The sequence below is a fragment of the Panthera leo genome, chromosome C1 (assembly GCF_018350215.1).
Source record: "Panthera leo isolate Ple1 chromosome C1, P.leo_Ple1_pat1.1, whole genome shotgun sequence".
In the NCBI taxonomy this organism is placed as follows: domain Eukaryota; kingdom Metazoa; phylum Chordata; class Mammalia; order Carnivora; family Felidae; genus Panthera; species Panthera leo.
Window position 1 is genome coordinate 125,597,818 of NC_056686.1, and position 23,318 is coordinate 125,621,135.

Genomic DNA, 23,318 nt, shown 5'->3' on the forward strand with positions numbered 1-23,318 from the left:
ATGCATGAGCAGAGGAGGGACAGAGAGAGAGAGAGAGAGAAAAGAGAGAGAATCCCAAGCAGGCTCTGCGCTCTCAGCACAGAACCCAACACAGGGCTCGATCTCATGACTGTGAGATCATGACCTGAGCGGAAATCAAGAGTCAGACACTTAACAACCGAGCCATCCAGGCACCCTGCTTCTTCATTTTAAAAATGTTTAAGCCCAGAACTTGCATTGCATCAGCCCGTTTAGCCCACATATTTATATGTAAAGGTAGGATGAATCACTCCAGCACCTCAATATTATTTGGGAAAGATACGCTAAGGAAAATCTGTTTTGAACCTTGTTAAGCACTCATACTCAATGCCTATTGAGGGAACTTTTTTAAACTAAACATTTTGTTGCACAAAAGTCATTCCATCCAGATAGGATTTCCATTTCCCAGAAGGCCCTGAAAGGTTTGCCCATGACATTCATCTCAGTACCTGCCCAGCTGAGGCACTGATGGCTCTTGATGTTCTAAAGTCATCTCATTCTCAACAGACTGTTCAGGGACTCAGCTAGGCTCCTAAGACTTCATGAGTACCCAGAGATCCCCGGAAATTTCCATCTGGTGTCACACTCTGAATGGCTGACGGCTTGGGTCAGGCCAGCCTGCTCCAGGCCAGTCATGAGCCCCTGGCCACCAATGCATCACTTCTTCACTTTCTACATCCTCAGGTTTCTAAGTGGGGGGAAATATGGGAACACGCTAGCCCTGACTGTATGGATACAATCTGAACAATCCTTTTCAAAGAATGGATCAAGTCAGAACCAGCAGGGAGAATTTCACCTGCATCTGATGTGTGGGATCAGTCCTTAAGCATTTTGCTCTCAGCCAAAACAGTTGAATGATGGATACTTCCTGTGACTTTTTTTGCCAAACAACATATTAAATTAATCAACCTCAATGATAAATCCACCAACCCCCTTATTAATTCTAAGTGACATTTTTATTTTCTAAGCAGGAGCAGAATTTCTCAATGACTCTTTTACATAGATCAAGAAACAACTTCAAAAATATTTTAACTTATTGGGGCACCTGGGTGGCTCCATCAGTTGAGCTTCTGACTTCAGCTCAGGTCCTGATCTCACAATTCGTGGTTTTGAGCACTGTGTTGGGCTCTGTGCTGACAGCTCAGAGCCTGGAGCCTGCTTCAGATTCTGTGTCTCCTGTCTCTCTGCCTCTTCCCTGCTCGTGCTCTGTCTCTCTCTCGCTCTCTCAAAACTAAATGAATATTTAAAAATTTTTTAAGTATTTTAGCCTATTTACTCAGATAAATATAGACCCAGAGAAAAATAGTTTTCCTAAAATAGTCCACTATATTTGCTGGCTCATCCAAATAACTCTCACTTTCTCTCTCTCTCACTGCTTCTTTAAAGGTGGCTGAAAAGTTGAACTGTTCCCTATTTGTCCACCCCTGGGACATGCAGATGGATGGACGAATGGCCAAATACTGGCTCCCTTGGCTTGTAGGTTTGTGTCAGCTCAGAGTCTGGAAAAGAGGATCAAGCCTTTGAGTTTTTTTTTCCAATTATCTCTGGAATACTACTATGTCAAAAAGAGAAAGTATGAATAATGAACAGAATTGTGAGTTCCTGAGCTTTTAGATAAGTGCTGTATATATTATTTAATTTTAGTCATATCCACACAAAACTCTTTGAGGTTAACATCATAATAACCATTTTATAGGTAGAGAAACTGAGTCTTGCAGTGGTTAAATAAGTTGTCCAAGTCATGCCGTTAATAAGTGAAAATGGAATTTACACAAATCTGTCTGACTCCAAAGCTACCTCATTAAACAGACTCCCAAAAAGGTCCCCAAAATAACTAACCATGCCTATCTAATAGATTTTTTTTAAGGAGCCAATAATAGCATCAGGTCTTGCAAATGAGAACACTGGAGTTACAAGTAGAATTTCCAACACCGAAGGATCTGAGGCCCTATATTGTAGATAACCCAGGCTTTTAATTTTCCTATTATCTGCTTCTCTCTTCTGCTCTTTGTTCCTGCACTATTCATTCACAGTTCCACATGAGAGTAAGGGAGAGGAAAAAAGGAGAGACCTCTGCTTGGCCTATCCAATTTCTCCTTATTACCCCTGATAACAAGAAATGGAGACAGTAACTGTGGCCACAAGTAAAAAGTGCAGCTCATCTATAAACCCAATGAATAGTGGGGTTCCCAGATGAACAGCCCAGGATTTTCTTTAGGGAAGCCATTATCCATTCTCTCCCCTCAGCTCAATTAGTACAAGTAATTATAAAGGAACCACAATGAAGAATTAAATGGAGCCATATATTGAAATTAAGAAAACTGAATTTCAGTTCCAGCCAGTCTCTATTTCTATAACATGTGGCAAATCACTTTACCTTCTTAGGCTCATTTCTCATGTTAAAATGGGAGAGCTGGTCTGGATTATCTTTCTGCTCTGACATTTTATGCCTCTGTGATTTCTTTTTTAGACCAATGTATTTAGTAAGGCAGCTTCCTACCCATCCCCCACCAAATTCTCGAGCAACAATTAGCAAGAAGAGATAACTTAAGGGCGACCAATGCTGTCCAGCTCCAAAGAAAATCTCATCCTAACTTACATAACACTTTGACAAGTCCCACAAACTTATTTACATTACAGCCTCCCACATGAAAAATAGAGGAGAACATATGCATAAAGAGTCATTTCATCATTCATTTATGCAACAAATATATGTTGATCCTCTCCAGCATGCTGGGCCCTGTACCTAGCACTTTGGATATTGACATGGACAAAAACCTCTGCCTTTCTGAAGCCTATGTTCTGGTTAGAAGAAACAGGTGACAAGCAAATATACAGACCATAAACAAACAAACAGGCTAATTTCAGAATTCTATTGTGAATGGAAAAGTGGTCATTAGCAGATTAGAGAATTCCCAGCAGGGGAGGGCCATGATGCAACAGACACTGAAAATATTCCACTTTGGCTCCTGTTTGGAGAATGGATTATGCAATCATGGTCCAAGTAATTGATGGAGAGCAGAATCACAGGACCAAAAAGAAGTGAGCTGTCCACCTCCATCTCTCTGCCTTCAGGAAGTTCTGCCCACAAACTTCTCCCAGGTGGATATGAATCATTGTGCTCCCAGAATTCCCAGAAGGTCAGGGAGCCAGAGGTATCTCTGTCCATAGAGCAATGAGAGATTCGGAGCAGGATGAGCATCTAGTAAATCCCCACTTGGCAGCCAGAGAGTCAGTCTTCCCCAGAAGGTACAGGCTTGCATATGGATTCCCCCAGAGATTTTTTAGTCATAGTCTGAAAAGCAGTAGCCTGGAAATGTAACCCAGACTAACTCTGTGGAGGTAAAGGGGTCAGCATGGAACAGTTACTTCTAGGAGCACAAAGCACTTGAAATAATTCATTTTAATCCAGTTATTTTCAACCTCATCTCTAAGATGCAGCAAAGATTTGGCAGGAATTATAATTTTAGTTGATATTTATTGAGGACTAGTGGCAAGAACAAACCCATTGTACAGATGAAGAAACTGAAACACAGAAGCAACTAATATTGTTGCTTCTCTAATGAGAAGCATTAGAGGCTCTAATGTAGCCTCTAATGTGAAGCTCTGGCCAGTGGCCAGGAACTTTCTCAACATCATCATTTGCAAGGTTCCATAATAGTCTTGCAAGATGGGCAACAGTGTCCCCATTTTACAGGTGAAGAAGCACAGTCCTGGGGGTGTTAAATAATTTGTCAAAGGCCAGGAAGCAGAAGATTGGAAGAATTAGGGTTCAACCCAGACTCATTGTACTCTGCTTGCCCTACAACATCCTAAAGTGAAGCTGGAGGAATCAGGACAAAAGCTAGGTCCTCTGGCTCCTTGACTATGTTGGCCATTAAATGACTCCACCTGCAAGTGGCACATAGGAAACTTCAGATGGTCTGCTTGCCAAAGTAAAGGTTGTCTACAACCAAGCCATGCTGAGGCAGCAACCTCATGTTTGTCACAATCACAGCAAGCAGACGTTCCCCAACCACTAGCATCACTGAGCTTCTTGCTGGAGATGACCAGCTCTGTGCCCTGTGACTGCTTCCTCTTTCAGGAATGCCAGCAGAGACCACCACAGCCATTTGCTCCATGATCATGGGAGGAGTGTTCGAGAAATTTCCTAAACTGAAAGTGTGTTTTGCACATGGAGGTAAGACCGTATCTGCATTACTCAGCTTGATCTACCATAACAAAATACCACAGACTCGGTGGCTTAAACAACAGAACCTTATTTTCTCATAGTCCTGGAGGACAGAAGTCCAAGATCAAAGTGCCAGCGGGGTTGGTTTCTGGTGAGACCTGTCTGCCGGGATTACACGAGGCCACTTACTCACTGTGTCCTCACATGGCCTTTAATCTGTGCATGCACAGAGAGACAAAGATCTCTGGAGTCTCTTCTTATAAGAACACCAATCCTATCAGATTAAAGTCCCACCTTATGACTTCATTTAACCTTAATTACCTCCTTAAAAGCCCTGTGTCCAAATAGAGTTATATTGGGGGTTAGGGCTTCAACATATTAATTTTGGAGGGACATAATTCAGCCCATAACATGCTTGCAGCCATCATTCTAGTCATAAAGTATATGATGGTTTGGGAGCCAAATTCCATTTTTGAAGTCAAGGTTAGTTTGGTTGGCATAGCTTTTGTTTTATTTTGTTTAAATTCCTCTAGTCAGACTACAAGCTCTCCAGTTTGCAAGAGTCCCTACCATTCACCATTATTTACAAATAGGCCTATTTCAGTAATTTACATTTCCTGCTTGATCCTTACGGGAACTGGAGTTTGTGACTCTTGGGCACACACACAAACACCCCCACAACCACCACTTTTGATGGTTGCATGCATGGCAGTACATTTATGGATAGGCCATCATTATTTGGATATTTCCCAGCTGATAGGTTGCCTCTGTATTCTGCTATTTTAAGCATGCTACATTTGAAAACCTTGACCACATAACTTCACACACTTGTCTTCTTTCTTTAGAATAAATTCCTTGAACATGAATTCATAGATGAGTTCATATCATTTGTTTTGGGTCATCTCCCAGCATTTAGGTTCCAGTACATTCTTTGTAAATAATAGACTACAGTAACTCCTCTTTGCATACAATATGAGGATTGAAAAATATCTTTTCCAATGACACTAACCTCTCACTAATGGGTTTACTTGCAGGTGGTGCCTTCCCTTTCACAGTAGGAAGAATTTCCCATGGATTCAACATGCGCCCAGATCTGTGTGCCCAGGACAATCCGACCAACCCAAAGAAATACCTTGGTTCCTTTTACACAGACTCCTTGGTTCATGATCCTCTGGCACTTAAACTGTTAACAGATGTCATAGGAAAGGTAAGTCAGGTCTGCCATGTGGATGGCTTATGGGAGCAGAGTGTAGGATCAGCAACCAGTTACTCGGCCTCTCTCTAAAAAAGGGATGGAAGAAAAGGCATTAGGAGAAAGGGGAGGGACAGTGAGATTTAGAATTAAATTTACTTGCACAGAAGATCTTCTCCAGAGTCTCCTTCAACATAGAGTGTGGATCACCAGGGAACCATTATATATGCCAGAGAAATCCCACATAATCCACACAGCTGGGTAGTTCCCTTAGAACAACTCCTGCGCCTTAGAGACATCTTTGTACCCATCCAAAATGACATGTCACAATATGGTAGGCAGGAAATAGCTACCAGTTTTGAATTCAAATTGACCTGGGTTAAAATCCAGGCTCTGCCTCTTACTGATTTGGTAAATTGAGTGTCTTCTTCCACTAAATGAAAATTGGAACATTAAAGAAGGAGGAAATGACACTTCACAGGGAGGCAGGGGAAGATGATAAAGGGTCTCTGTACTATCTTAAATTTCTTTCTGGAATAATATGGCCTTCATTTTGAAAACAATTCTCTCATTTGGCCCCAAAGACCAACATGGTATTACTTTAAACTTCACAAGAAAAAGTCTTTCCTTTGTTGTTATCTGCAGATCTCTCTGTTGGTGACATTTCCACTTTTAAGTATTTTTTGAAAATGCTAATTCAGCAAATTACATCATTTTTAAGACAAAGTCCAGTTTGAACTAGTGAAGTCTGAAATATTTACTATTTCAATTCAATATTATTTCTAAATATCTATAGACAGTTTCCAAATTCTCCTAAGGAAAAAATTTTTGAGGGTTTCTTTAAAAATATGGACATATTTTGGGGCACCTGGGTGGCTCAGTCGGTTAAGCATCCGACTTCAGCCCAGATCATGATTTCATAGTTCATGGGTTCGAGCTCCACATCAGGCTCAGTGCTGACAGCTTGGAGCCTGGAGCTTGCTTCAGATTCTGTGTCTCCCTCTTTCTCTGCCCTTCCCCTGCTCACGCTCTGTGTCTGTCTCTCTCTCTCTCTCTCAAAATAAACATTAAAAATTTTTTTTAAATATGGGCATATTTAAAGGTTTTCAATATAGTACTTGGATTGAAAGTAGACTCTAAGGTTTTTAAAATCTTTCCTAGCAGAAAAAGAGGTCCATCATTTCAAAGTTGCAAGAAGTTCTCTATCTCCAGAATGGGGACTTATCTTACTTTAAAGTTGTTTCTCTGGCTTAAGAAACTCACTAGAATATAAATGTTAAACATTCTGGTTTGGTAATAAATTACATAGTTGAGCTGTGCTTCTGAACCTTCTAGCTTTTATGTTGTTCCTGACAAAATGGGTACTGAATGGGTTGTGAATGCTGATGATTATTGGTTTGGAGAGAGGAAAAACTGAAAGAGACTGTGAGTTCCACAGTACAGCAGTGGAGGAGGAGGTGTAGGGAAGTGTGTGGACTTGGGGAAAGAGTCATTGATGACCTCCCATCAAACCTAGTACCCCTGGCATTCTTGGAAATAGTAACATCAGGAGAAAATGCCCCTGGCAAATATAAAATCCATTTTATGAGGGATACTATCAGGACCTTCAAACAATATTCAGGGCAAAACATATTGCCGGGGAGTCACAGCAAAAGAGGAAGAACATGGCAAATGCCTTGTGGTGACCAGCAGATGGACTAGCTAGTGAGCACACATGAGCATAGTCCTATTAGGGATCCCCAGAAAAACTCAGCGGGAACTTTGCAGTTAGTGGTGTGCAGATCTTGCATTCAAACTGTGAAGGCTTGAGCCATTATAACTTGGGCATCAAAAGCAAATGTGACCTCATTTTATGTGACCTCACTGGCTGGTGAATCCAGGACATAGAAGCAGTATATATTAATAATCTGAATCCCTCTAAAATATTAATGCTTCCTCATTCTAGTTATATTCACATTAGCAAACTCTCTCAAAAACAAGCCCCAAACTAAAATGCTAAGGAAAGTCCTAGCATGACATTTAGACAAGAGAGCAACCTGTCCACATTAGAGCACAAGGACAGAATCCTGTGAAGGGAGGTCTCCACGACAGAAAAAAATGGAACTGATAGATTATTTCATGGGCTTTTGAGTTTGAAACAATGATTACCAGGCATTCAACAGATCTGTAGATGTATTAAGAACAAACAAGCCAGGGGCACCTGGGTGGCTTGGTCGGTTAGTCGTCTGACTTCGGCTCAGGTCATGATCTCAGGGTCCGTGAGTTCGAGCCCCGCGTCGGGCTCTGTGCTGACAGCTCGGAGCCTGGAGCCTGTTTTGGATTCTGTGTCTCCCTCTCTCTCTGCTCCTCCCCTGTTCATGCTCTGTCTCTCTCTGTCTCAAAAATAAATAAACGTTAAAAAAAAAAAATTAAAAAAAAAAAAAGAACAAGCTGTATGTACATAGAAAATTAAGGAAATGAAAGAAAAGGAAATAATTTACTCCAAGAAAACAAACACCTATATGAGGGCAGATAATCATTGTGAGTTACTTGACTCAGCAGTGAACAATATTTATGGTTGTAATAGTATAAATACGATGTACTAGTTTAAGTGAAAATTCTAATTCTACTGGGAAAATGGAGGGGAGAAATTGGGATAACAAAGCAATTCTCAAAGGTCATAATGAGAAGTCAGTAAATACTCTCTAAAGCTAATAAATAGAGAATAGAATAAGCTAATTAGAGAACAATGAAGGTGATTATCAGAAGATGCAAGCTACATAGTAAATGTGGCTGCTTTGGAGGTAAGAGTTAGGAAAGTAGGCACAAGACTGCTTTTAATGAGAAAGATACTTCAATGATATTTGATTATTTACGTATAGGAATTACTTTGATAAAACAAAATTTTACATAATACCCTAAGAGCAAATAAATAGAAATAGAGAAGAATAAATAGAATAATAAATATTTATATATATATATATATATATATATATATATATATATATATACACATATACATATACCAACACTACTTATTGAGTCCCTACTATTCCTAAAACACTGTGCTAAATGGAGGACTTAAATTACATAATCTCTGACAGGTGTGAGGTGATGTCTCACTGTGGTTTTGATTTGTATTTCCCTGATGGTGAGTGATGTTGAGCATATTTTCATGTGTCTGTTTAGCCATCTTAATGTCTTCTTTGGAAAAATATCTATTCATATCTTCTGCCTATTTTTTAATTGGGTTATTCATTTTTGAGGTGTTGAGTTTTATAAGTTCATTAAATATTTTAGATAACAGAGATACAGATAATTATGTATAATTCAGATATATCATCTGCAAATATCTTCTCCCATTCCGTAGGTTGCCTTTGAGTTTTGTCAATTGTTTACTTCACTGTGCAGCTTTTCGTTTTGATGTAGTACCAATAGTTTATTTTTGCTTCTGTTTCCCTTGCCTCAGGAGATATATCTAGAAAAATCTTGTTATAGTCAATGTCAAAGAAGTTACTGCCTGTGCTCTCTTCTAGGATTTTTGTGGTTTCAGGTCTCACATTTATGTCTTTCATCCATTTTTAACTTATTTTTGTGTTTGATTTTAAGAAAGTGGTCCAGTTTCATTCTTTTGCATGTTGCTGTCCAGTTTTCCCAACACCATTTGTTGAAGAGACTATCTTTTTCCCACTGGATATTCTTTCCTGCTTTTTAATAGACCATATAGTTGTGGGTTCATTTCTGGTTTTTCTATCCTGTTCAATTGATCTATGTGTCTATTTTTGTGGTACTGGCACAAAACTGTTCTGATCACTCTAGCTTTGTAATATAACTTGAAGTCTGGTATTATGATGCCTCCAGCTTTGCTTTTCTTTTTCAAGGTTGATTTGGCTATTTAAGGTCTTTTGTGGTTCCATACAAATTTTAGGATAGTTCATTCTAGTTCTGTGAAAAATGTTGGTATTTTGATAGAAATTGCATTAAATGTGTAGATTGCTTTGGGTAGTATAGACATTTTAACAATATTTGTTCTTCCAATCCATGAGCATGGAACGTCTTCCCATTTCTTTGTGTCATCTTCAATTTCTTTCATCATTTTTTTTTTATAGTTTTCAGAATACAGGTCTTTCACCTCTTTGGTTAGGTTTATTCCTAGGTATCTTATTGTTTTTGGTGTAATTGTAAAGGAGATTGATTCCTTAATTTCTCTTCCTGCTACTTCATTATTGGTGTATAGAAATGCAACAGATTTCTGTACATTGATTTTGTATCCTGTGACTTTACTGAATTCATGTGGTTTTTTGGCAGAGTCTTTTGGATTCTCTATATAGAGTATCATGTCATCTGAAAATAGAGAAAGTTTTATTTCTTTCTTGCCAATCTGGATTCCTTTTATTTCTTTGTGTTGTTTAATTGCTGAGGCTAGGGCTTCCAGTACTATGTTGAATGAAAGTGGTCAGAGTGAACATTCCTGTCCTGTTCCTGACAAAAGAGGAAAAGCTCTGTTTTTCATCCTGAGGATGATGCTTGTGTGGGTTTTTCATATATGGCTTTTACTGTGTTGAGGTGTGTCCCCTCTAAATCTACTTTGTTGAGTGAGGGTTTTTATCATAAATGGATGTTGTACTTTGTCGAATGCTTTTTTCTGCATCTATTGAAATAATCATATAGTTCTTTTCCTTCCTCTTATTCATGTGACGAATCACATTGATTGATTTGTGAATATTGAACCACTCTTGCAACCAGGAATAAATCCCACTTGATTGGGGTGCATAAATTTTTTAATGTATTATTTGATTCGGTTTGCTATATATTTTATTGAGAATTTTTGCATCCATGTTCATCAGGAATATTGACTTATATTCTCTTTTTTAGCAGAGTCTTTATCTGGTTTTGGTATCAGGGTAATGCTGGTCTTATAAGATGAATTTGGAAGTTTTTCTTCCTTTTCTATTTTTTGGAATAGTTTGAGAAGAATAGGCATTAATTCTTTAAATGTTTGGTAGAATTCACCTTTGAAGCCATCTAGCCATGGGCTTTTGTTCTTTGAGAGTCTTTTGATTACTGATTCCATTTCTTTGCTGGTTATCAGTCTGTTCAGGTTTTCTATTTCTTCCTGTTTAACTTTTGGTAAGTTATATGTTTTTAAGAATTTATCCATTTCTTCTAGGTTGTCCAGTTTGTTGGCATATAGTTTTTCATAATATTCTCTTATAATTGTTTGTATTTCTGTGGTGTTGGTTATTTCTCCTCTTATTTGTGATTTTATTTATTTGGTCCTTTCTCTTGTTCTCTCACTCACTCTTTTTTTTTTTTTTTTTTTTTTTTGATAAGTCTGGTTAGAAGTTTATTGATTTTACTGATTTTTTTTTTTTTTTCAAAGAACCAGCTCCTGGTTTCATTGACCTGTTCTATAGCTTTTTTAGGTTTCTATTTCATTTATTTCTGCTCTAATCTTTATTATTTCTTTCCTTCTGCTGGCTTTAGGATTCATTTCTTGTTCTTTTTCTAGCCCCTCTAGGTGTAAGATTAGGTTGAGATTTTTCTTGCTTCTTGAGGTAGGCCTGTGTTACTCTATACTTCCACCTTAGGACAGCTTTTGCTGCATCCCAAAGCTTTTGATGTTTTCATTTTCCTTGCTTTCATGTATTTCTTAATTTCTTGATTTCCTACCTGATCCATCCATTTTTTATTACCATGATGTTTTACCTCCATGTATTTGTGTTTTTTCCAGATTTCTTCTTGGGGTTGACTTCTAGTTTCATAGCATTGTACTTAGAAAAGATGCATGGTATGACTTCAGTCTTTTTGTATTTGTTGAGTCCTGTTTTGTGACCTAATATGTGATCTATTCTAGAGAATGTTCCACATGCACTTGAAAAGAATGTGTATTCTGGGTCACCTGGGTGGCTCAGTCAGTTAAGTGTCTGACTCTTTATTTTGGTGCAGGTCATGATCTCATAGTTCATAAGTTCGAGCCCTGCATCAGGCTCTACACTGACAGTGTGGAGCTGCTTGGGATTTTCTCTCTCTTCCTCTCTCTCAAAATAAATAAACTTTAAAAAAAAAAGAGAACCATTTTTTAAAAGAATGTGTATTCTGCTGTTCAAAGATGGAATATTCTGAATATATCTGATAAGTCCATCTCGTCCAATGTGTCATCCAAAGCCATTGTTTATGTGTTGACTTTCTGTTTAGATGAACTGTCCATTGGCTTAAGTGGTGTGTTAAAATCCACTACTATTTATCATCAATTAGCTCCTTTATGTTTGTTATTGTTTTATATAATTGGTGGCCCCATTAGCATGTCCCATATTTGGGTGCATAAGTATTTACAATTGTTCTATCTTCTTGTTGGATTGTCTCTTTCATTATTTTATAATGCCCTTCTTTGTCTCTTGTTACAGTCTTTGTTTTGAAGTCTAGTTTCTCCAATATAAATATGGGTACTATGGCTTTCTTTTGACATCCATTTGCATGATGAATGTTTCTCCATCCTCTCACTTTCAATCTGCAGTTGTCATTAGGTCCAAAATGAGTCTCAAGGCAGCATATAGATGGGTCTTGTTTTTTTATCCATTCTGACACCCTATGCATTTAGTCCATTTACATTCAAAGTAATTATTGATAGATATTATTTTCTGCCATTTTATTATTTATTTTGTGGTTGTTTCTGGAGATTTTCTCTGATCCTTTCATGTCTTCCTCTCTTTCATGATTTGCTGATTTTCTTTACTGATATATCTGAATTTCTTTCTCCTTATTCTTTGCATGATTATTAGTGGTTTTAATATATGGTTACCATTAGGGTGTAAATAACCTCTTCTGAAATAGCAGTCTATATTAAGTTGATGGTTGCTTAAGTTTGAACCCATTCTCTTCTCCTCTCCTCCTATTTCAGATATGTGTTATTAAATATTATATCCTTTTTGTGCATTTGAGTTCCTTGACTGATTTTTACAGAAATACTCATTTTTTCTGCCTTGTGTTTCCTGCCTTTATCACTTTTGGTTTCTCCTTCCCACTCAAAGAATCCCCTTTAATATTTCTTGCAAGGCTGGTTTAGGGTCATGAAGTCCTTTAGTTTTTATTCATCTAGGAAACTATCTCTTCTATTCTGAATTATAACCTTGTTGGATAGAGTATTCCTGGTGTCAGATTTTTCTCATTCAGCACTTTGAATATATTATGCCACTCCCTTCTGGCTTGCCAAGGTTCTGTTGAGAAATCTCCAGCTAGCCTTATGGATCTTCCTTTGTAAGTTAATGACTTCTTTTGTCTTTCAGATTTTTTTTCTTTATCACTATATTGTGCAAATTTAATTATATGTCTCGGTGTTGGCCTGGTTTTGTTGTTTTTTTTTTAATGTTTATTTTTTGAGAGAGAGAGAGAGAGAGAGAGAGAGCGAGCACATGAGCAGGGGAGGGACAGAGAGAGGGGACAGAGGATCTGAAGCAGGCTCTGCACTGACAGCAGAAAGCCTAATGCAGGGCTTGAACTCATGAATCAGGAGATCATGACCTGAGCCGAAGTCAGATGCTGACTGAGCCACCCAGGTGCTCCTGGTTTTGTTGATTTTATTGGGAGTTCTCTCTGCTTTCTGGATCTGAAGGTCTGCTTCCTTCCGCAGATTAGGGAAATTTTCAGCTATTATTTCTTCAGATAAATTTTCTGCCCCCTTTTCTCTCTTCTTCTGGGACTCCTACAATATGAATGTTATTACATTTGAAGGAGTCACTGAGTTCCCTAAGTCTATTTTCATTTTTGCATAGTTCTTTCTTTTGTTCAGCTCCATTGCTTCCCAACACTTTGTCTTTTAGGTCATTAATTTTTTCCTCTGTTTCTTCCAGTCTGCTGTTCACTGTGTTAAGTGTGTTTCTAATCTCGTTTACTGCTCTCTTGATCTCTGATTCTTTTTTAACTCTTATCTCTGTGGCAAGGGTCTCACTAATGTCTTCTTTTCTCAAACCCAGTAAGTATCCTTATGATCATTGCTTCAAATTGTCCTTCAGGCATGTTACTTATATATGTTTCACTTAGATCTCTGGCTGTGGCCTTATCTTGTTCTTCATTTGTGATACATTCTTCCATCTTCGCATTTTGTCTAAGTCTCTGCCTCCTCTCTGTTAGAAAAGCCAGTTACATCTACTGCTCCTAAAAGTAATAGCTTATGAAAAAGAGGTCATGTAGTGCCCAGAGCCTGGCACTTCAGGGAGTGTCTCTGGTGTGTGCTACATGCACTCTGCTATTGTGTTATGGCTGCTCTATCCTTCATGCCAGCCATCTGCAGAGGTTCTACTTGCCAGCTGTGGGCAGTGTTTGGTCCCTGACCGGAATGTGGCGAGTTTTAGCTACGTGGTCTCTGGCCTGCTTGTAAAATGAAATCTGTTAACCACCTCCACTAAAACTGAAGCCATGCAAAACTCCCTGGTTGGGAGATGTGGTATAGGCTGGAGTTTGTGCTGGTCTTATGAAGGAGGGGCCACTATGCTGTGACTGAGGCAAGCATTGACTAAGAAGGGTGGTTCTTCCAGAGTGTGTGGGAGTAGGGCTTGGTGTAAGCAAGTTAGGCAGCCAGTGTCTGCACTGTGCTGCTTCCCACAGATGGCTCTGTGCTTATGCTGAGGGGCAAGGGAGGAAAATGGCATGGGCTTGCTCCTTTGTTCCCAGAGAGGTGTCTCCATGAACACTGCCTCTCACGGATGTGCTCCAAGAAGAGCAAATAACCTCCCCTCTGTGTGTCCCTGGAGCTCTTCAGATCACTGTTTCCATGCTGTCTGCCCCTGGGTTGTTTGCCTGACTTCTCTCCAGGAGCAGTACAGTGCTCTCCCAGCTCTATCCCAGCCAAGGCTTCTGACCTTTAAAACTCCAGGCTTTAAGCCTTGATTGTTGTTGAACTCATAAAATTCAGTCCCTCTCATTTTCCAAGCCAATGGTTTTGGGGTAACATTCTCTTTGTGTGTTCCCCTGTGTGCTGCTCTCTCTCTCCCGTCTCCATGACAGCAGCTCCCTCCCCTCCACAGCAGCCATGAACTGCTTCTCCCCTAACCCACGTCTCCTCACTTCTTATCTTCTTCAGGGTGGCTCTTCTCTCCCTTTAATTGCGGGGTTTGTTCTGTCAGTTTTCAGGTCAATTTCTGGGGTATTTAGTATGATCTAACAGTTATCTAGCTGTGTTCATGGGATAAGGCAAACCTAGTATCCTCCTATTCCACCACCCTCTTCCTCTCCTCTGATGCTCAGGTGACATTTCATATTAAGTCATTTATCCCTCTCACCCTCAGGTTCCTCAAATGTAAAATGGAAATGATAAAACCATGCAGAGTTGATGCGAGGAGCTGATATAATACTATGCCAAAAGACTATACAAATGTCAGCAATTTGTATCACCTACTCTAGTGCTTTACAAATAGGAGGTATTAAGTTAATGTCTGTTTAATTGAGTTTGTATAATGGTTTTGCAGATATAAGGCTAATCTTACTTTGCATTGATTAAATTAACCAGGCTCCTCCTCTAGGAAATTATGTCTCAGGGAAACTGAATCCTTGGTAAGGTAGAATTTTTGTAATAAGCTACATTATAATAGAGTTATGTTGTATTTACTGCATATGCTACTAATGGAATAGGCTAATGAGATGATAGCTAATTGTTCCTTATCTAGAAGACAAATGAACTCTCTTCTACTGTTTGAATTTATTTAGCAAGCCACATCTTTCAGTGTTTGCAGCATTCCCTGAAAATGTGAGAAGTTAGTACATCCCAGCAGGTGAGCAGTTTATTTCTTTTCCCTGGCAGGAATATTAATCATTACTACTATCCTCTCAGTAAGTTTTTGACCTCATAGGGAATGTGTGTTACCAGCTTTCAGGAGGGAAACGCATGTTGGGGTAGTGTTGGTGCTGAGAAATCAATCAGGATTATCCATTGCCTAATAAAGAAAGCCACTGTCTACGTAGACAGTATAATTTCAGGATCCCAGAAGAAGCAGCCGTGGTAACTAAAAGGCCCACCATTAGAATTATTCCTTTGGAAAAAAAAAAAAAAAAAAAAAAGAATTATTCCTTTGGGTTTACAGACTCTTTAGAAAAGTCCTCTAAAATGTAGATGTTGTCAAATGTTACATTAGCACAGATATCCTTAAAAATTGGTTCATGAGCATGGTGGATCCCAGGGGAATAGAATCCTAGACCAAAGAAGACAGAAGAAAGTTCTAGCTTTGGGGAAGTCAGAATCTGGTATGTTACTTAGGAACCTGAGATGTCATGAGAGCTTGGGTTTCCCCAAGAGCTTGGAAATGGGGCAACAGTCATCCAAGTCCATACTTTATGCCTCCTTAACCAGGATTCTCCAAGTAATCCCTCTAAAACACAATTTGTAGTTATGAGATAACAGGTGGTAAAAATAGCAATATAAAAAGTATTTTTAACTCAAGAAGTATTTATTAAGCATCTATCAAGTGGAGGTTGCTATTAAGCAATAGAGTATGTGACCTTCATCATTCAGGACTACACTTTGAGGAATTTCTTCTCCCCACCTCTTCCCTGCTACTCTCTCTTCTTCCTCTGAACAAGAAATTCCATTAATTAGAACTTCATTTCCAGTTCTTCTATGCCCACTTCATTCTCTCTTATGAAATTCCTACCAAGTTAGAAATGGTTGAAAATTTACCAGACAGTATCAATAAAAGTTGTACAGATAAAGGGTATGAAAAATTAACAAACCAGATTATCATAAGTGGGTAATTAAACTCCTATAGAGAAGAACTGTGAACAATAGCTACTAAATAATAATTGAATACTGCCAAACCATGAGTTTGGAGTTTGGCAAAAGGCATACATAATCAAGTTAGCTAGGAGAGCAGGGAAGTATCCTAACCAAGAAGGATTAAAATGCAGAGAAGTGGTTTTTATTTCTGCTTTAAAATTCTTTGCTCTCTCCATATTAAAATGGGACAACCCCCCCCCCCCCCCCCCCCCCGCCCACCACCAAATGTATTTGTATCCAGGAAGGCCATAATACTGGGAATGGAAGAATTCTTGACTAGAAAGCAAAATAAATTTCTAAATTTCAATTTCATGTAATGTAGTTAACAAATGTAATATAGCATGGGACTTTTTAAAATTATGTTGTGTTTTAGAATTGTAAACAGCTTTAGCAAGAGGAGCAGAAATAAGGACAAATGAAGCTCCAGTGAATATAAAACAGGCAGTGCAGAAGGAGATCAGCTGTTGGCACAGATGTGAGTAGACATAACTTCGGGTCTTTAGGGCTTCCATCAGCAGGTGTATTTGCTTGGTTTTTTACAGTAATGAATACAAGAATCTAGAAATAGAGTTGTTAGTCCATCATGGCCTTCCTCTAACTTTCTTATACACTTTCCCATATTATTTCATGTAAATGTATTCATAAAACCTAGGAAAATCTTTTTTTTTTTTTTCTGGTAAAGTGTCGTTTATTCTTATAAGAGGTCAAATTTAGCATATTCAAAATATATTTAAGGGGCACCTGGGTGGCTCAGTCAGTTAAACATCTGATTCTTGATTTCAGCACAGGTCATGATCTCATGGGTTGTGAGTCTGAGGCCCACATCAGGCTCTGCACTGGCAGTGAGGAGACTGCTTGGAATTCTCTCTCTCTGCCCCTACCACACTCATGCTTGCGCTCTCTCTCTCTCTCTCTCTCAAAATAAGTAAACAAAGAAATAAACAAACTTAAAATATATTTAATATTTCAGGCCTAGTAACAATCAAACTTCCCTCTTTCATACATTCAAGTATTCATTCCTTCAACATGCAAAGCCACTCTCAGATTGATTATATGCATGTCAGAGTTTTATTTCAAACATGTTTCAAAAACAGGCTTTCTGAAAAGTCCAATTCAAAGAATCCTGGCAGAGATATTTTATAGGGGAAAAGATGGTTAGTTATTTTTAGACTGGATTTTAAGAAAGAAGATAACTATCTAGTCAAGGACAATTAGCCTCTTTACATTATTGGTTACAATTCTTAGTCTAGTTTGAAGACTAATAGTCTTCCTATGGTATGTCCTAGGAGCTCTTAAACTCATTAAAGTCTACCAAAAAAAATTACCCAAGTATTTTATCAAGAATGCTAATCTATGTTTGGTGACAAATGTTAACTAAACTTATTGCGGTGATCGTTTTCATAATATATGCAAGTATCGAACCATTATGCAAGACAGCTGAAACTAACATAATGTTATACATCAATTATGCCTCAATTTTTAAAAAAAGAATGCTCATTATTCACCAGGCAGAATAGATAGCCATATCAGGCCACAAAGCTCTGCCCCAGTTTAGATTTGGGACAACTTTTTTTCTCACATTCACTGGGGGCATTTTGTTCCTTGCTAAGAAATTTGGGTTGCACCTTCTGGACAAGAGGAAATTATTGAAAGAGCTTGAGCAGGGATGTGGCATGATCAGATTTATATTCAAATCAGCACTCTCTCCAGTGTTAGATATTGATTAAAATGGATGAGACCGGAATCAGTTATAAAATTATAGTAGTGGTCCAATTTAATTCAATAAACATCTACTCTGTACCAGGCCTTTGGCTCAGAGCTAGAGATAATTTCTATCCCACTTCTTAGCTGAGTGGAAAAAATGGAGACACAAGCCTTGCTTTACCACATACTAGCTGTGCAACTCTAAGCAAGTTAGTTTTCATCTCTGTTTCCTCGTCTGTTGAATGGGGACAATGATGGGATCCTTCTCCTAGAAAGGCTGTAACGAGGGTGTTTGCGTAGCTCAGTCAGTTGAGCATCTGACTCTTGATTTTGGCTCAGGTCATGATCTCATAGTTCATGAGTTCGAGCCCCACATCAAGTTCTGCACTGACAGTGAAGCCTGCATGGATTCTCTCTCTTCCACTCTCTCTCTGACACTCCCCTGTTCTCTCTCTCAAAAATGAATAAACTGAAAAAAAAAAAAAAAGACTTAAAAAAAACCTTAAAATTGGACATGAAAGAGAGGCCATTACTACAGATCTTACAGAAATAAAAAGAATTATAGGAAAAAACTATGAGCAAATATATGCTAACAAATCAGATAACCTAAATGAAATGGAGAAATTCCTAGAAAGATGACAGAAACTGACTCAAGAAGAAAAAGAACATCTGAATAGACCTATAACAAGTAAAGAGGTTAAACTCATAATTTTAAAATGTCTCACAAAAAAAAAGCCCAGGACCAGATGGCTTCACTGGTGAATTTTACCAAAAAATTTAAAAAGAATTACAACCACTTCAATCCATCACAAATCGTTTGAAAAAATACAAATGAAGGAAACACTTCCTAACTTATTCTATGAAGCCAGCATCACGCTGATACCAAAACCAGACCAAGTAATCACAAGAAAACTACAGGCTAATATCCTTTATGAATACAGATGCAAATTTCCCCAATGATATTTATTAAACTCAATCTAGCAACAGATAAAAAGAATTATACACTATGACCTACTGGGATTTATCCCAGGAACACAAGGTTTTTCAACAGACAGACAGACACACACACACACCAATCAATAGCATATTAATAGAATAAAGAACAAAAACTACAAAATCATCTCAATAGACGCAGGAAAAGTACTAAACAAGATCCAACAGCCTTGAATGATAAAAACACTCAACAACTAGAAGAAGAGAGCTTCCTCAACCTGATAAAGAGCATCTATTAAATATCCGCAACTAACATTAACACACTTAATGGTGAACTGAAAGGTTCTGCTCTCACCATTTCTATTTAACGATGCACTGGAGACTCTGGCCAGGGAAATTAGGGAAGGAAAATAAATAAAAGGCATCCAGATTGGGAGGGAAGAAGCATAAATATTTCAGATGACATGACCTTATACATAGAAAATCCTATGCTCTCTCTCTGCCCTTCCCCTGCTCACACACTGTCTCTCTCTCTCTCCCCCAAAATAAATAAATTATTACAAAATTAAAAAAAGAAATGGGGGCACCTGGGTGGCTCAGTCAGTTGAGCATTTGACTTTGGTTCAGGCCATGATCATGAGATCATGGTGATCTCATGGCTGGTGAGTTTGAGTCCCGGGTCAGGCTCTGTGCTGACAGCGTGGAGCCTGGAGCCTGCTTCTGGTTCTTTGTCTCCATCTCTCTCTCTCTCTCTCTCTCTCTGCCCCTTCCCGACTCACACTCTGTCTCTCTCTCTCCAAAATAAATAAACATTAAAAAATTTAAAAAAAAAAAGAAAATTCTAAAGAATCTACAAATAAACCATGAGGGCTAATAAACAGATTCAGCAAGACTGTAGGTAACAAAATAAATATATAAAACTTAATCATATTTCTATATACTAGCAATGAAAAATCCATAAAAATAATCCATATTATAAATCTCATCTATAATAGCATTCAAAAGAATGAAATACGTAGGAATAAATCCAACTAAAGAAGTGCAAGACTTGGGCACTAAACTATAAAACACTGCTAAAGAAAATCAAAGACCTACATAAATGAAAAGACATTCCAGGGTGCCTGGGTGGCTCAGTCAGTTAAGCGACTGACTTTGGCTCATGTCATGATCTCGCAGTTCGTGAGTTTGAACCCCACATCTGGTTCTGTGCTGACAGCTCAGAGCCTGGAGCCTGCTTCAGATTCTGTGTCTCCCTCTCTCTTTGCCTCTCCTCTGCTCACTCACTCTCTCTCTCTCTTCTCTCTCTCTCTCAAAAATAAATAAACATTAAAAAAATATGAAAAGCCATCCTATGTTCATTAAAGAGTGAACTTGTGATGAGCAGTGGGTGATGCATAGAAATGTTAAATCACTATACTGGACACCTGAAACTAATATTACACTGTATGTTAACTAACTGGAATTTAAATAAAAACTTAAAAGAAAGACATCTCATGTTCACTGATTGGAAAACTCCATACTGTGAAATGGCAATAGTCCCCATATTGACCTACAGATTCAATGCAATCCCTATCAAAAATCCAGGTGCCTTTTTTTTCTGTTGCAGAATTGACAAGCTGATCCTAAAATTCATATATAAAAGCAACAGACCCAAAATAGACAAAACCAATGTAAAAAGAACAAAGTTGAAGGACTCACACTTCTAATTTCACAACTTTTTACACAGCTACAGTAGTCAAAACTGTGTAGTACTAGCATAGGGCAGACATAAAGATCAACTGATTTAGAACAGAGGTGCCAATGGAATTAAATGAGGAAAGAATAGTCTTTTCAACTTATAGCAGGAAAATAACTGGGTATCCACATGCAAAAAAATAAAAATTAAGTTGTACCGCTTATTTATACCCCACATAAAAATGAACCCCAATAGATCAGAGACCTAAATGGACAAAGGAAAACTACAAACACTTAGAAGAAAATATAGTTGTAAATCTTTGTGACCTTGGATTAGGCAATAGTTTCTTAAATATGACACCAAAAGCATAAGGAACCAAAGTTTTTAGATAAATTAGACTTCATCAAAATGAAAAACTTTTGTACTTCATATATACTTCTAGTAAAATGAAAAGATAACCCACAGAATGAACAAAATATCTGTAGATATATATCTGATAAACCTCTAACATTCAGAAAGTATTTTATTTATTTTTTTTTAAACAAATTTTTTTTTAACGTTTATTTATTTTTGGGACAGAGAGAGACAGAGCATGAACGGGGGAGGGGCAGAGAGAGAGGGAGACACAGAATCGGAAGCAGGCTCCAGGCTCTGAGCCATCAGCCCAGAGCCCGACGCCGGGCTCGAACTCACGGACCGCGAGATCGTGACCTGAGCCGAAGTCGGACGCTCAACCGACTGAGCCACCCAGGCGCCCCCAGAAAGTATTTTAAAACTCTTACAACTCAACTATAAAAAATAAATGGGCTTGAATAGACACAATGTTCTGAATAGATATCTCTCCAATGACATAAAATGGCCAATTAACACATGAAAAGATGTTCAAGATAATTATTCATTAGAGAAATGTAAATTAAAACCACAGTGAGATATTATTTTATATCTATGATGGCTATAATTAAAAAGACAGACAATAGCAAGTGTTGATGAGGACTTGGAGAAATTAGAATCCTCAGACATTCCTGGTTAGAATGCAGAATGCTGCATCCACTGTGAAAAGTAGCTCCTCAAAATGTTAAACATGGACTTACCACATGACCCAGCAACCCCACTGATAAGTGTATATCTAGGAGAAATGAAAGCATGTTGATGTAAAAACTTGCACAAAAATGTTCAGAGGAGGGGTGCCTGGGTGGTTCAGCCAGTTAAGCATCTGGCTCTTGATTTCTATTCAGGTCATGATCTCACAGTCATGAAATCTGCAGACAGCACAGAGCCTGCTTGGAATTCTCTCTCACCTGCTCGCTTTCTGCCCCTCCTCCACTCATGCTTTCTCCCACTTTCAAAATAAATAAAAATTTTTTAAAAAAGTATTCAGAGCAGCATTATCATAATAGCCAAAAAGTAGAAACAACCCAATGTCCATTATCTGGTAAGCAGATAAATAAAACATGGTACATCTATACAATGGAATATTATTCCACATAAAAAGGAAAGAAGTATTGATTTAGGCTACAACATGGATGACCTTGAAAACAGTACACTAAACAAAAGATGGCAACATAATACATTGTTCTGTTTACATAAAATGTCCAGAGCAGGCAATTCCTAGGGTAAATTAGTTTACCCTAGGAAGGGAAGAAAGAGGGAATGGGAAGTGCCTGTTAACAGGTATGGGATTAACTTTGGTATGATAAAAATGTTCTGGAATTAGATGATGGAAATGATTACACAAATACAAAAATATATTAAAACCCACTGAATTATATATTTTTAAAAGGTATATTTGTATTAAGCTAATTACATTCCAAAAGGGGGAGAAGGGATCTCCTCCATCCCCAAATCCTAATGTTCTTTTCCAGAGGCAACTAATGTTACTTGTTTCTTGGGTACAATTCCTTAAATAGACTGCATACATACAAACATTCATTTGCGTATCTATATATTCCTTATTAAAAACAGAAATATGAGCATAGCAGATACATTGTCCTAGACTTTTTTCTCTTTACAATTTAACTTCAACATCATTCTACCTTACAATATAACTCAGTGATTATTCCATTTCAACATAGGTAAGTATTCCTCATTCCTCTTTATTTCTTAGATATGCTATAATTTAGTTTGCTAGTCTTTTGATGCTACAAATAATGTTGCAATTAATTTTCTCATATATATTTCCATTACAAGTGTATTAGTGGAACACATGTCTTTTTTTTTTTTATTTTTAAAAAAAAAAATTTTTTAACGTTTTTATTTATTTTTGAGACAGAGAGAAACAGAGCATGTACGGGGGAGGGGCAGAGAGAGAGGGAGACACAGAATCAGAAGCAGGCTCCAGGCTCTGAGCCGTCAGTCCAGAGCCCGACGCGGGGCTCGAACTCACGGACCGTGAGATCGTGACCTGAGCCGAAGTCGGACGCTTAACCGACTGAGCCACCCAGGCGCCCTACACATTTCTAGAAGTAAAATTTCTGGTTGAAAATGTGTTTTTCTTATTTTATTTTAATAGATTTCCATTATTGATTTAATGTCACTCTTTTTTACCGAATTACAAGTTCTCTGAAGACAGAGAACGTTTCTGTTTGTTGGCCAGGATAATCTAGATTCTAACACATTGCTTGACATACCACTTTATATATTTGTAGATGGACAAGCCTTTGTACTTTGTTGTACAAAGTATCAAATAGAGATTCAAGCTACATCATTAAAAAAAAAAAAACAAAAAAAAACAGACTGGTTCAGTTTATAGAGATAGGAATTATTTGGGGATTGGTTTTTGTTTGTCTTTACTTTTTATCCAGTTGTTTTTTATTTTCTCCCTTCCAACTCTAGCATGTTTTCAAAAATCATGGGACCAGGAGTGCCTGGCTAGTTCTGTCCA

At 38.0% G+C, this 23,318-nt stretch overlaps 1 protein-coding gene and 1 long non-coding RNA gene across 7 annotated transcripts in view; one reads left to right on the plus strand and one right to left on the minus strand.

Annotated features, from left to right (window-relative positions):
* LOC122225838 overlaps positions 1-23,318 on the minus strand; it is a 65,065-nt gene that overhangs the window by 26,609 nt on the left and 15,138 nt on the right. For 2 of the 5 annotated variants that reach the window (XR_006205417.1, XR_006205415.1), the window contains exon 3: positions 5,322-5,470. The exons of 1 other annotated variant lie outside the window; for it this stretch is intronic. This is a non-coding gene — a long non-coding RNA (uncharacterized LOC122225838). Of the gene's footprint in view, positions 1-1,262; positions 3,353-5,321; positions 5,471-7,714; positions 7,754-23,318 lie in introns of those variants that run through there. 2 more of the 5 variants (XR_006205416.1, XR_006205419.1) reach the window with 2 other exon arrangements.
* Positions 1-23,318, plus strand: part of ACMSD (aminocarboxymuconate semialdehyde decarboxylase) — a 55,257-nt gene that overhangs the window by 26,356 nt on the left and 5,583 nt on the right. For both annotated transcript variants that reach the window (XM_042948531.1, XM_042948532.1), the window contains 3 exons: positions 1,405-1,498; positions 4,103-4,198; positions 5,224-5,396. In XM_042948531.1, the coding sequence (XP_042804465.1) occupies positions 1,405-1,498; positions 4,103-4,198; positions 5,224-5,396 (363 nt within the window). The remainder of the gene's footprint in view (positions 1-1,404; positions 1,499-4,102; positions 4,199-5,223; positions 5,397-23,318) is intronic.